The sequence below is a fragment of the Schistocerca nitens genome, chromosome 3 (assembly GCF_023898315.1).
Source record: "Schistocerca nitens isolate TAMUIC-IGC-003100 chromosome 3, iqSchNite1.1, whole genome shotgun sequence".
Classification (NCBI taxonomy): domain Eukaryota; kingdom Metazoa; phylum Arthropoda; class Insecta; order Orthoptera; family Acrididae; genus Schistocerca; species Schistocerca nitens.
In genome coordinates this window covers 861,225,550-861,239,899 of record NC_064616.1, presented here as the reverse complement: position 1 = coordinate 861,239,899, position 14,350 = coordinate 861,225,550, and the positions used below count along the sequence as shown (strand labels likewise).

The 14,350-nt window shown below is 45.4% G+C and overlaps 1 protein-coding gene across 1 annotated transcript in view; it reads left to right on the top strand.

Annotated features, from left to right (window-relative positions):
• LOC126249791 (nose resistant to fluoxetine protein 6-like) overlaps positions 1–14,350 on the top strand; it is a 341,698-nt gene that overhangs the window by 192,616 nt on the left and 134,732 nt on the right. The window contains exon 2 of the mRNA XM_049951478.1: positions 12,748–12,896. Coding sequence (XP_049807435.1) covers positions 12,825–12,896 — 72 coding nt within the window. The 5' untranslated portion in view covers positions 12,748–12,824. The remainder of the gene's footprint in view (positions 1–12,747; positions 12,897–14,350) is intronic.

Genomic DNA, 14,350 nt, shown 5'->3' with positions numbered 1-14,350 from the left:
TCCGTTCGCCGTGTTGCAGCTGCGGTCCAAATGATGCCAACGTCCACGTATCGTCTCATGCGGCAGAGTTTACACCTCTATCCATACAAAATTCAAACGCGGCAACCCCTCAGCGCCGCTACCATTGCTGCACGAGAGACATTCGCTAACGATATAGTGCGCAGGATTGATGACGGCGATATGCATGTGGGCAGCATTTGGTTTACTGACGAAGCTTATTTTTACCTGGACGGCTTCGTCAATAAACAGAACTGGCGCATATGGGGAACCGAAAAGCCCCATGTTGCAGTCCCATCGTCCCTGCATCCTCAAAAAGTACTTGTCTGGGCCGCCATGTCTTCCAAAGGAATCATTGGCCCATTTTTCACATCCGAAACGATTACTGCATCACGCTATCTGGACATTCTTCGTGAATTTGTGGCGGTATGGCTCTGAGCACTATGGGACTCAACTGCTGAGGTCATTAGTCCCCTAGAACTTAGAACTAGTTAAACCTAACTAACCTAAGGACATCACAAACGTCCATGCCCGAGGCAGGATTCGAACCTGCGACCGTAGCGGTCTTGCGGTTCCAGACTGCAGCGCCTTTAACCGCACGGCCACTTCGGCCGGCATTTGTGGCGGTACAAACTGCCTTAGACGACACTGCGAACACCTCGTGGTTTATGCAAGATGGTGCCCGGCCACATCGCACGGCCGACGTCTTTAATTTCCTGAATGAATATTTCGATGATCGTGTGATTGCTTTGGGCTATCCGAAACATACAGGAGGCGGCGTGGATTGGCCTCCCTATTCGCCAGACATGAACCCCTGTGACTTCTTTCTGTGGGGACACTTGAAAGACCAGGTGTACCGCCAGAATCCAGAAACAATTGAACAGCTGAAGCAGTACATCTCATCTGCATGTGAAGCCATTCCGCCAGACACGTTGTCAAAGGTTTCAGGTAATTTCATTCCGAGACTACGCCATATTATTGCTACGCATGGTGGATATGTGGAAAATATCGTACTATAGAGTTTCCCAGACCGCAGCGCCATCTGTTGTTGAAAATTGTAACTACTGTAATTTCGAAAGTTTGTCTGCCTGAAAATGTACTGTTGTCCCAAGCATATTGCAACAAACGGTGTATTTCTATCGCTGCTCGTTTAGTTTTTATTGCCGTTTCAAATATACCGGTCATTTTTGAAACACCCTGTATATAGGTCACCATAAGAAACGTTACACTGTCTGCGGAGCTATGAACATAGTTTATTGTGTTATTATCCAAAGAATTACAGCAAAAAGATACAGTTTTTTAAAATTGAACAATAGTTGTTTTTACCATGCACTGGAATCAGTTCAAATGGTTCAAATGGCTCTGAGCACTATGGGACTTAACATCTGTGGTCATCAGTCCCCTAGAACTTAGAACTACTTAAATCTAACGAACCTAAGGACATCACACACATCCATGCCCGAGGCAGGATTCGAACCTGCGACCGTAGCAGTCACGCGGTTCCGGACTGAGCGCCTAGAACCGCTAGACCACCGCGGCCGGTCTGGAATCAGTAACGGAGCACAAGATCTGACTGTGTGAAGGATGGGGAAGGAAATCGACCGTGCCCTTCCGAAGGAACCATCCCGCCAGTTGCCTGGAACCCTGAATCTGGGTAGCCGAACGTGGGTTTGAACCGTCGTCCTCCCGAATGCGAGTCCAGAGTGCTAAGGCAGCCACCGGAGTGGAACCATCGGCAATCACTAAAACAGAAGATATTCAAGGCAGGTCCCTCTGCTGGCAAAGTCATGATGACAGTCTTTTGGGGTAGTGATGGTGTCATGTTCTTTGATGTGTTACCAAAAGAGTCAACCATTAGTTCAGAGGCATATGTAACAACTTCTAAAAATTAATAATTTTTTCCGACATGTTCCATGTGACAAGGATCCAATAGCAATCTTGCTCTAACACGACAACTTACTCCTACACACAGTCACAGAACCCGAGAACTCATCGCCGAATTTTATTGGACGTCACTGCCGCATCCACCCTATTGCTGAATTGACGCCCTCGGACTTCCATCTGTTTAGGCCACTTAACGATTCACTACGCGGTACACGCTTTGAAGGCGATGAGAGCGTGACTCATGCATTGAAAACATAGCGACGAGTACGGTTAAGATCATAGAGCGTGATGGATACTATGTGGAAAAACGGTACATGGAAGAGAAATATTGATTAGTAGTGTTACCAAATTCTAGCTCGTAAGAATACTTAAGTTCTGAACCAAAAATTGTGGGGCATTATTTATTGAACGACCCTCATAATACAGCATTGCGTTTATTTTATAAACAGCTTCGAAGTAAGTCTTTTTTAGTGCTATTGTTACCATATGAGATCACTCCTAGACAGGTACATTATGAAATCAAAAGTATCCGGACAACCCCAAAGACATACGTTTTTCATATTAGGTGCATTGTGCTGCCACCTACTGCCAGGTACTCCATATCAGCGAAATCATTAGTCATTAGACATCGTGAGAGAGCAGAATGGCTCTCTCCGCGGAACTCACGGACTTCGAACGTGGTCAGGTGATTGGGTGTCACTTGTGTCACACTCCTGCACGCGAGTTTCCACACTCCTAAACATCCCTAGGTCCACTGCTTCCGATGTGATAGTGAGTGGAAATGTGAAGGGACACGTACAGCACAAAAGCGTACAGGCCGACCTCGTCTGTTGACTGACAGAGACCGCCGACAGTTGAAGAGGGTCGTAATGTGCAATAGGCAGACATCTATCCAGATCATCACACAGAAATTGCAAACTGCATCAGGATCCACTGCAAGTACTATGACAGTTAGGCGGGAGGTGAGAAAACTTGGATTTCATGGTAGAGCGGCTGCCTATAAATCACACATCACGTAGGTAAATGCCAAACGACGCCTCGCTTGGTGTAAGGAGCGTAAACGTTGCACGATTGAACAGTGGAAAAACGTTGTGGAGTGACGAGTCGCGGTACACAATGTGGTGATCCGATGGCAGGGTGTGGGTATAGCGTATGCCGGTGAGGGTCATCTGCCAGCGTGTGTAGTACCAACAGTAAAATTGAGAGGCGGTGGTGTTACGGTGTGGTCGTGTTTCTCATGGAGGGGGCTTACACCCCTTGTTGTTTTGCGTGGCACAATCACAGCACAGTCCTACATTGATGTTTTAAATACCTTTTCGCTTCCCACTGTTGAAGAGAAATTCGTGGATGAAAATTGCATCTTTCACCTGATCATAATGCACGATCTGTGGCGGAGTCGTTACACGACAGTAACATCCCTGTAATGGACTGGCCTACACAGAGTACTGACCTGAATCCTATAGAACACCTTTGGGATGTTTTGGAAAGCCGACTTCGTGTCAGGCCTCACCGAAGACATCGATACCTCTCCTCAGTGCAGCACTTCGTGAAGAATGGACTGCCATTCCCCAAGAAACCTTCAAGCACCTGATTTAACGTATGGCTGAGAGAGTGGAAGCTATCTCATGGCTGAGGGTGTTCCGACACCATACTGAATTCCAGCATTGCCGATGGAGGGCGCCACGAACTTGTAAGTCATTTTCAGCCAGGTGTCCGGATACTTTTGATTACATAGTGTATGTCCCATCTACAAATGCCTCTCGAGATGTTCACGCTAACAAGATCTAATGGTTTGTTTTGCATCCATATAGATCTACTTAGACCATACGGTTGATAAGTGTGGAGAGGCAGACTTCCCCGTTGTTTTTCGCAGCTGGACATGCTTCCTGGCGATCTGTGGCACACATGGAATTTGAGACCCAAGTCCAAGATGTGGAACGTGGCTAACTTTCCACGTTACTTGGAGGCACCACAAAATCGCGAAACGTAACAGCGGGAAAGTGTTCCGCTCTAAGTAAGTCGTTAGCCTCTTCTTAGTGACAGATATAAAATGCAGATGGTAACTACATTTTAAAATGTGCTTTATTCAGAGAAAGTATACTTTAGTCAATCAAGGGTTTACAGCTTGCCTTTTCAAGAATGTTGTATTATGAATACGTCAGTAGTCGATTTGTTTCGCTCTGGCTACAAATATGAATTCTTTTCAGTTTACGCTGTGTCATTTTACAGTAAGACTTTGTCGATGGGTCTAGCCATTTACTCTTCGTTCTCATTCTGAATTATAGATTATTCTCATCAGTAGTTCATAATTCTAATTGACATATACAGCCAAATTTCATTTTAAAATTCAATTACGAGTAAGACGACATTTACGACGATAGACTGGTTCACCGACGCTCAAACTTTTATCTCATCGTAATAGCTGTTCTCCATCAAAGCTAATCCCGAGTTGTTTAGTACTGTAGTTTGAGGTTATAGTCGTAGCGAGGCATTAATTGAAACTGGCGAAGGAAGTCATGGACAAATAATTCCCACTAATACGCTGCACATATTGCGAGGTTAATGCGTTGTTCCTTACGTACAGGCACCTAGTGTGGGAACTATCTCAGTACGGAAATAAAAAATTGCAACTAAAATCATTGAATCACGAGCAGTGTACAACATAAAACATAGGAATAAAAAGAATTGTAAAGGTGGACAACTTGCAAAGATTAGAACGTAACGACGAAAATAAAAATTACAAAGAATGGACAAATATTTCTTATTATCGTTACAACTGCCAGAAGCAGAACACAATAGTACATTTATGTCATGATGAACGTGATAGCTATCATTCTGTCCAGTATCATCTGCTCGGTATGTTAAATACATTACACACAGGCAGCTCAGAAATGTGGGTGGGAATGTCACATCTCAAACTCGCACGCTAGACCTTGAATTTATCCATGTGCTGCATTTAGAATGCAAAGGTTACGTTGATACTTCACCTTTATCGATTCAAAAAAAAAAAATAAAATAAAATAAAATAAAAACATTATGATCACCTGCTTAAGAGCGTGTTAGTCCACCTTTGGAATGCAACATTGCAGCGATTTTGAGTGACATGGCTTCGACAGGTCTTGCGTAATTTTCGGGAGATATGTGGCAACAGATGCCTACCCACGGGTCACATAATTTCCGTAAATTACCGGCTGGTGATTAATGGGCGTCCGATAGTGTCCAAGATGTGTCCTGTCGAGTTCAGATAACGCTAATTTTGTGGCCAAGACCTTAACGTGAGATCACTATAATGCACCTGAAACCACTATAACACTTTTCTGGTCTTGTGACATCCTGTTGGAAGATGCTTTTGCCGTCAGGGAAGACATCAGGCATGGAGGGATTCAGGTGATGCGCAATAAGGTCCTATGGAAGCCCAAGTGAATATTTCCCACAGCTTAACCCTCCGTTACTCGCGCAAAAATTCGTGACATCGTCAGTCGAGCGGATGACTGGTGTCATCCACAAAGCAAGCTGTCTATTTGTATACTTTGAACGGTCTTTGTGACTGGTTTTATGATTTTTTTATTAAATCTAAATATAATACATTTAATATTTGTGCACAGTATAATATATTGTAACGACTGAAACAGTTTGACCATTCGAAGAACAATATCTTCAGCTGAATTACTGGCATTACATGGTCCCTCTTGTTGCTTACCGGCGTACGGTTCTAAATTCAAAGTGTAAGCTGTTTCCACATCAACCAAAGCAAACACTTTTAACCCATACTTTGCTGGTTTGCTTGGAATATATTGCATGAACGGGCAGTTTCCTCTAAATGCCAAAAGCTGTTCGTCAACAGTAAGATATTCACTAGGTGAAAAATATTTTTGGCAATTGTTCGTGAATAGTTCAAGTACCTCTCTAATAGCTCTGATAGCAGCCAACTTTTCAATCTCTCTGCGAACACCTCTATCACGGATATTATCAAACCTCAGACATCTCAACAGAAACCTGAATCGGTTTTCACGTATGCATAAATAACATGATTCAAGTCCGTTTTCTTTAGAGTTATCTCACAATTTCGATATACTCTTCCTAGAACATCTCAAAGATCCACATAGATATAACAACCAATGAAAGCTCTGATCTCTATCGCATCTGTTTCTTTAGCGTCCCTTTCCCTGAACAAGTTACCACGAACTTAATTGATGTATATATTAGTGCATGTTGCGATAATGCTTATTATGTTTTCATCCAAGAACAAATTCGTGCCGGCCGGGGCGGCCGAGCGGTTCTAGGTGCTACAGGTCGCAGGTTCGAATCCTGCGTCGGGAATGATTGTGTGTGATGTCCTTAGGTTAGTTAGGTTACTTAATGAGCGTATGGGATTGGTGGCCGGGAGACCCCTCGGCCGCCGCTCCACAAGTTCATTGCGAGTGAATGAGGATGAAAAGATGATGAAAGATACACAACACCCAGTCATCTCGAGGCAGAGAAAATCCCTGACCCCGCCGGGAATCTAACCCGGGACCCCGTGCGCGGGAAGCGAGAACACTACCGCAAGACCACGAGCCGCGGCCTTCTAGGGGACTGATGACCTCAGAAGTTAAGTCCCATAGTACTCAGAGCCATTTGAACCATTTTTGAACAAATTCAGAATTTCTATTTCTGTCTTTTTTATTCGAGCTTGATCTTTTGGTCCAGGCAAATGCGAAATAAAATTACAAGATCTGCTTCTAACACTGGTAGGATATTTATTTTTCCTCCGTTTAGTTATTCCATCTTTCTCTAAAAAATGCATCCTATTGAGTTACTTCTTCCTGTGATTCATATTCATCATTTTCTGACATTCCTTGTTCTGTTCCTGAATCATGACCGCTTTCATGAACAGAATCCACAGTCTCTGAGTCAGCGCTATCACTGTCAGCATCTTTATCACTCAGCTCATTGAACCATTCCAACATACATTAGGATCTCTACTGAACTCTGTCCGAGGATTTTTGCTTTTGAAATTTCTTCCACAATTTAAAAATAAAGAAAATACTAGGTAACATGGAAGGTAACTGCAATCAGGTTCTAGACGTCTAAATTTACGCACATGAAAGATCGATTGAATCTAGGACAGCAATAAAGTAATATAGACTTACTTTGTTTCAGATTGCGGCAGCAGAGCTCGCGCGGATGACAAGTGTCCTCCGGACTATAATTATGTTTCATAGACAATGTATCTTTCGTAACTGAAAGCCAACAATGATAGGAGCTTCAGTCTGGAACCGCGTGACCACTACGGTCGCAGATTCGAATCCTGCCTCGGGCATGGATGTGTGTGATGTCCTTAGGTTAGTTAGATTTAAGTAGTTCTAAGTTCTAGGGGGCTGATGACCACAGATGTTAAGTCCCATAGTGCTCAGAGCCATTTGATTGGAGCTAACAGATGGAGAGTTAACATAAAGGTACTGAAAATGGCGCGACCTCAATCCAGCCCTGTCAGACAAAATTGAGCGGGAAAGTAATGTGGATGAAGAGTGTCATCCGCGCGAGCAACGGAAAGTTAATACTACAGTCATCGGCCAGAGTCCGTGGCGCGGTTATACAGGGTGATTCAAAAAGAATACCACAACTTTAGGAATTTAAAGCTCTGCAACGACAAAAGGCAGAGCTAAGCACTATCTGTCGGCGAATTAAGGGAGCTATAAAGTTTCATTTAGTTGTACATTTGTTCGCTTGAGGCGCTGTTGACTAGGCGTCAGCGTCAGTTGATGCTAAGATGGCGACCGCTCAACAGAAAGCTTTTTGTGTTATTGAGTACGGCAGAAGTGAATCGACGACAGTTGTTCAGCGTGCATTTCGAACGAAGTATGGTGTTAAACCTCCTGATAGGTGGTGTATTAAACGTTGGTATAAACAGTTTACAGAGAATGGGTGTTTGTGCAAAGGGAAAAGTTCTGGACGGCCGAGAACGAGTAATGAAAATGTAGCACGCATCCAGCAAGCATTTGTTCGCAGCCCAGGAAAATCGACTCGCAGAGCTAGCAGAGAGCTGCAAATTCCACAATCAACTGTATGGAGAGTCCTACGAATCTGTCCGTAACTACCTGAACGTCAACTACCCGAGGCGATGGATCGGCCGTCAGGCAGCCCGTGACAGAGCACTTCATCACTGGCCTCCAAGAAGCCCTGATCTTACCCCCTGCGATTTTTTCTTATGGGGGTATGTTAAGGATATGGTGTTTCGGCCACCTCTCCCAGCCACCATTGATGATTTGAAACGAGAAATAACAGCAGCTATCCAAAATGTTACGCCTGATATGCTACAGAGAGTGTGGAACGAGTTGGAGTATCGGGTTGATATTGCTCGTGTGTCTGGAGGGGGCCATATTGAACATCTCTGAACTTGTTTTTGAGTGAAAAAAAACCTTTTTAAATACTCTTTGTAATGATGTATAACAGAAGGTTATATTATGTTTCTTTCATTAAATACACATTTTTAAAGTTGTGGTATTCTTTTTGAATCACCCTGTATTTCGAGCAGTCGTTCGGCTGGATGAGGGTGCGTTTGTAGACGACAATCGACCTGGTGTAACAAGAAACATAATTCATCCTATTAGGCGACACGTTTCCATTGGTCCATGATCCAGTCTCGATCATGCCGTGCCCCTGCAATCATGAGTGACGATATCAGTGGGTCAACATGGGAACGCATAGGGGTCATCTGACGCGGAGCTCCTTGTTCAACAACGAGCACTGAACAGTGTGCTCCGAAACACTTGCGCCTGCACCAGCAGTGTACTCTGCCGTCAGATCTGCCACAGATCGCAGCGGGCAAGCCTCAGACCCCAACAGTCTGTGACGAGGAAGTCCAACACCTTATCGCCTGCTCATCACATCATCATCCTTCAGTCACTTTCCATACATGCCTGCGACAGTATCACGCGTACAGACGACGCGCTTCTCCGTTTCCGAAATCCTCGTTCCCAAGCACCGGGCCATAACAATCTGCCCTTTGTCAAAGCACCTATGTCGGGGGATTCCCCCATTTGCTGCTAATACCGTTGCTAGAAGGATTCCTCATTCGTCTCTGCTCCAGTCACATGCTTGCAATACCACCAGGCGGCATTCAGTCTCGCTGAGGGCAGTAATCACGACATTTTAGTACGTCGATGTATATTAGAAATATTTCATTTCAAGATTCGATCTTTCGTAATTTGTTTGATAGTCAACCGCAGTACCGACCTACTCTACACTTCCGTAATGATACCATCAATATTGTATACAATTGTCAGTTTCTTCGCAATCAGACACGCAGAGAGGTCTTTTCTATAATGAATATTGATGGTTAGTAGTGGACAATGTATTTCTGGATTTCCGGAAGGCTTTTGACACTGTATCACACAAGCGGCTTTTAGTGAAATTGCCTGCTTATGGAATATTGTCTCAGTTATGTGACTGGATTCGTGGTTTCCTGTCATAGAGGAAAGTCATCGAGTAAAACAGAAGTGATTTCTGGCGTTCCCCAATATAGTTTTATAGGCTCTTTGCTGTTTCTTATCTATATAAACGATTTGGGAGACAATCTGAGCAACCCTCTTAGGTTGTTCGCGGATGACGCTGTCGTTTATCGACTAATTAAGTTATCAGAAGATCAAAAGAAATGAAAACGGTTTAGGAAAGACGTCTGTCTTGTGCGAAAATGGGCAATTGCCCTAAATAACGAAAAGTGTGAGGCCATTCACGTGAGTGCTACCAGGAATCCGTTAAAATTCGGTTACACGGTATATCAGTCAAATCTAAAGGCCGTAAATTCAACTAAATACCTAGGAATTACAATTACCAACAACTTAAATTGGGAGGAAAACATAGAAAATATTGTGGGGAAGGCTAACCAAAGACTGCGTTTTCTTGGCACGGCACCTAGAAAATGTAACAGATCTACTAAGGAGACTGCCTGCACTACGATTGTCCGTCCTCTCTTAGAGTAGTGCTGCGCGGTGTGGATTCTTACGAGACAGGATTGACGAAGTACATAGTAAAAGTTCAAAGAAGGGCAGCACGTTTTGTATTATGGCGAAATAGGGGGGAGTGTCACTGAAATGATACAGGATTTGAGGTGGACATTAAAGCAAAGGCGTTTTTCGTGGGGCCAGAATCTTCTAACGAAATTCCAGTCACCAACTTTCTCCTCCGAATGCGAAAATATCTTGTTGACACTTGAAACTTCCCCTTTGAATATTAAGAGTGGCAGCGCTGGAAAAACTCTTACGTTATTTGATTTTAAAACAGCTGAGCAAAACTGAACGTACTCACACAGTTCTCTCTTTACTTATTGTGATCATCACTAAACTGACACACAATATTTTTACCGCAACGCAATCTGACTTCCAATAATCCCTAGAAAGGAATGGCTCTGACTAACAATAACCTATACTTTTCATGAATCACTTACCTCACAAAAATCTTCGTTCCTCGAACTACTGCAATATTGCGAGCACCAATACTGCCAGCTAAATAAAAGATTCTAACTACTGAAGGCACTAACTACTGATAGGCATAGTTAGCAAATGAAAGATTTTGATAGAGAACAAACAATGTATTCACCTTAATAGTGTTCAAAAGTCATTATATATATATATATATATATATATATATATATATATATATATATATATATATATATAAATATATATATATTCCTGGAAATTGAAATAAGAACACCGTGAATTCATTGTCCCAGGAAGGGGAAACTTTATTGACACATTCCTGGGGTCAGATACATCACATGATCACACTGACAGAACCACAGGCACATAGACACAGGCAACAGAGCATGCACAATGTCGGCACTAGTACAGTGTATATCCACCTTTCGCAGCAATGCAGGCTGCTATTCTCCCATGGAGACGATCGTAGAGATGCTGGATGTAGTCCTGTGGAACGGCTTGCCATGCCATTTCCACCTGGCGCCTCAGTTGGACCAGCGTTCGTGCTGGACGTGCAGACCGCGTGAGACGACGCTTCATCCAGTCCCAAACATGCTCAATGGGGGACAGATCCGGAGATCTTGCTGGCCAGGGTAGTTGACTTACACCTTCTAGAGCACGTTGGGTGGCACGGGATACATGCGGACGTGCATTGTCCTGTTGGAACAGCAAGTTCCCTTGCCGGTCTAGGAATGGTAGAACGACGGGTTCGATGACGGTTTGGATGTACCGTACACTATTCAGTGTCCCCTCGACGATCACCAGTGGTGTACGGCCAGTGTAGGAGATCGCTCCCCACACCATGATGCCGGGTGTTGGCCCTGTGTGCCTCGGTCGTATGCAGTCCTGATTGTGGCGCTCACCTGCACGGCGCCAAACACGCATACGACCATCATTGGCACCAAGGCAGAAGCGACTCTCATCGCTGAAGACGACACGTCTCCATTCGTCCCTCCATTCACGCCTGTCGCGACACCACTGGAGGCGGGCTGCACGATGTTGGGGCGTGAGCGGAAGACGGCCTAACGGTGTGCGGGACCGTAGCCCAGCTTCATGGAGACGGTTGCGAATGGTCCTCGCCGATACCCCAGGAGCAACAGTGTCCCTAATTTGCTGGGAAGTGGCGGTGCGGTCCCCTACGGCACTGCGTAGGATCCTACGGTCTTGGCGTGCATCCGTGCGTCGCTGCGGTCCGGTGCCAGGTCGACGGGCACGTGCACCTTCCGCCGACCACTGGCGACAACATCGATGTACTGTGGAGACCTCACGCCCCACGTGTTGAGCAATTCGGCGGTACGTCCACCCGGCCTCCCGCATGCCCACTATACGCCCTCGCTCAAAGTCTGTCAACTGCACATACGGTTCACGTCCACGCTGTCGCGGCATGCTACCAGTGTTAAAGACTGCGATGGAGCTCCGTATGCCACGGCAAACTGGCTGACACTGACGGCGGCGGTGCACAAATGCTGCGCAGCTAGCGCCATTCGATGGCCAACACCGCGGTTCCTGGTGTGTCCGCTGTGCCGTGCGTGTGATCATTGCTTGTACAGCCCTCTCGCAGTGTCCGGAGCAAGTATGGTGGGTCTGACACACCGGTGTCAATGTGTTCTTTTTTCCATTTCCAGGAATATATATCAGTTCATGACATCCAGTCTTACAAATTTCCTTTTTCTGACGGACACACGTCCAGATCGTCAGCTCATAGTAACTCACAAAACTCTGCCATCTCTCTCCCCACATCCACCACTGCTGGCGGCTCACCTCCAACTGCCCAACGCTACGCACTGTTCGCATCCAACTGCCCAACGCTACACAAGCGAATATTCCAGCAATGAGTCCAACCAGCTACAGACTGCACACAGCGCATTCAGCGATTTTCATACAGAGCAGTGCGTGGCGTAACCGACATAAAAACCTAAACAGCCTACTTACACACCGACCTAAATAGGGAGAAACAGTCATTACGATAAAATCAGGGAAATCAGAGCTCGTACGGAAAGATATTGGTGTTCGTTTATTCCGCACGCTGTACGAGATTGGAACAATAGAGAACTGTGAAGGTGGTTCGATGAACCCTCTGCCCGGCACTTAAATGTGATTTGCAGAGTATCTGTGTGGATGTAGATGTAGGGGAATCATGACAGCTTCGGCGGGGCAATAGGCAGCGATGCACAAAACTGGCAGAAAGTAACTCACTATCTACCGTCTGAAGGATTTCATCTAAATATGCAGCGTAAGTAACGGCGATTCATTTGATAAACTACACGACGGCTACAATGAACCAAATCTGTGTACCTCTCGTGTGAAATGACGAGTAAGGCTGAATGTAAAGCGCGTCGCTGCAGCTCTCTGCGTGTGGATGGACTGCCTCTGCGAGAATGAAACGTGACGTTGTGTGTTGCAGTGTGGGACGCGAGCGGCCGCTACTCGTCACAGTTCCTGTGGGGCAACAGCTACCGCCTGGGCTCCTACACGCAGTGCATGGAGACCGAGGCGCCCTTCCCGGCTGCCTTCAGCGTCGCCTCGGTCACCTTCCAGCAACCCGGCGCAGAGGTCAGTACCCACCGTCGTCTTATCCAGATCCTTTAGACAGCAAGTGCCCTGAAATTTCTGTGTTAAAAATAAAAAAAAAAAAATACACGTAAAGGTAGACGTAGTAAACATACGCTAGTATGGCGGTGTAGCCGCGCGGTCTAAGGCTCCTTACCATTGTTCGCCGATTCCCCCGTCGGAGATTTGAGTCCTCCCTCGGGCAAGGGTGTGTGTGTTATCCTTAGCGTAAGTTAGTTTAAGTTAGATTAAGTAGTGTGTAAGTGTTGTGTACATAGTTCCGCGTAGTCAGCGTGTACACAACTTACCCACTAGAGCGCGCCCCACTAAGCACAACAGCGCAGGCGCAGCGCTCGTCCGTCTCCGCACTACGAGATGGCGCTGCCTTAGAAACGGACCAAATTCTACTTTCGCCGATCCGCGTATTAATATGTAACGCAGCCAATGAGATTGCTGCTAACGTAGAACCTTTTCTCCTCGCGGATCACACTCGCGCAGTGATACCTGAACGCGCGAGGTATTATAACGAGTGTACAGACCTCCGATTAGTCAGTCTGCACCAGTCTGTACCAGTCTATAGTCAAGTTTCAGTCTGCACCTAATAAGATTATCATATTCCTGTACGTAGCCATGAAGATAAATGTGTAGACACTTTGTCAAGTATCAGAGATATGTGACAATAAGATTAATGTACCAAGAAAAAAGGAACTTCGGATTGTCAATTGTAAATAGCATCCAGAATCAAGTTAAGTAATTTTATGCTTGTTATTATTTTAATAAATGTGTGTGAAAATTAATCAAGTTCTGTTTAAAGTTGGTCACCATCAATCTGTTACTCTAAGCGTGCAAGTGGCATTGCTATCGTCTGACCTAACGGCAGAAGATAAACACGCCACTATAAAACCACGAGACATATTGCTGACACTCGCCTACTTCGTTAGAGCGTCAAGTCAAATAATCTGATGGTGTGTATACCGAAGGTCTTACAGTACGCACAACACAGTAAGCGTAGGGAATGATGACCTCAGCAATTTGGTCCCATAGGAACTAACTTAGCCGGCCGCTGTGGTCGAGCGGTTCGAGGCGCTTCAGTCCGGAACCGCGCTGCTGCTACGGTCGCAGGTTCGAATTCTGCCTTGGGCATGGATGCGTGTGATGTCCTTAGGTTAGTTAGAATTACATAGTTCTAACAAGGGAACCTCCCCATCGCACCCCCCTCAGATTTAGTTATAAGTTGGCACAGTGGATAGGCTTTGAAAAACTGAACACAGATCAATCGAGAAAACAGGAAGAAGTTGTGTGGAACTATGAAAAAAATAAGCAAAATATACAAACTGAGTAGCCCATGTGCAAGAGACGCAATATCAAGGAAAGTGTGAGCTCAGGTGCGCCGTGGTCCCGTGGTTATCGTGCGCAGCTGCGGATCGAGAGGTCCTTGGTTCAAGTTTTCCCTCGAG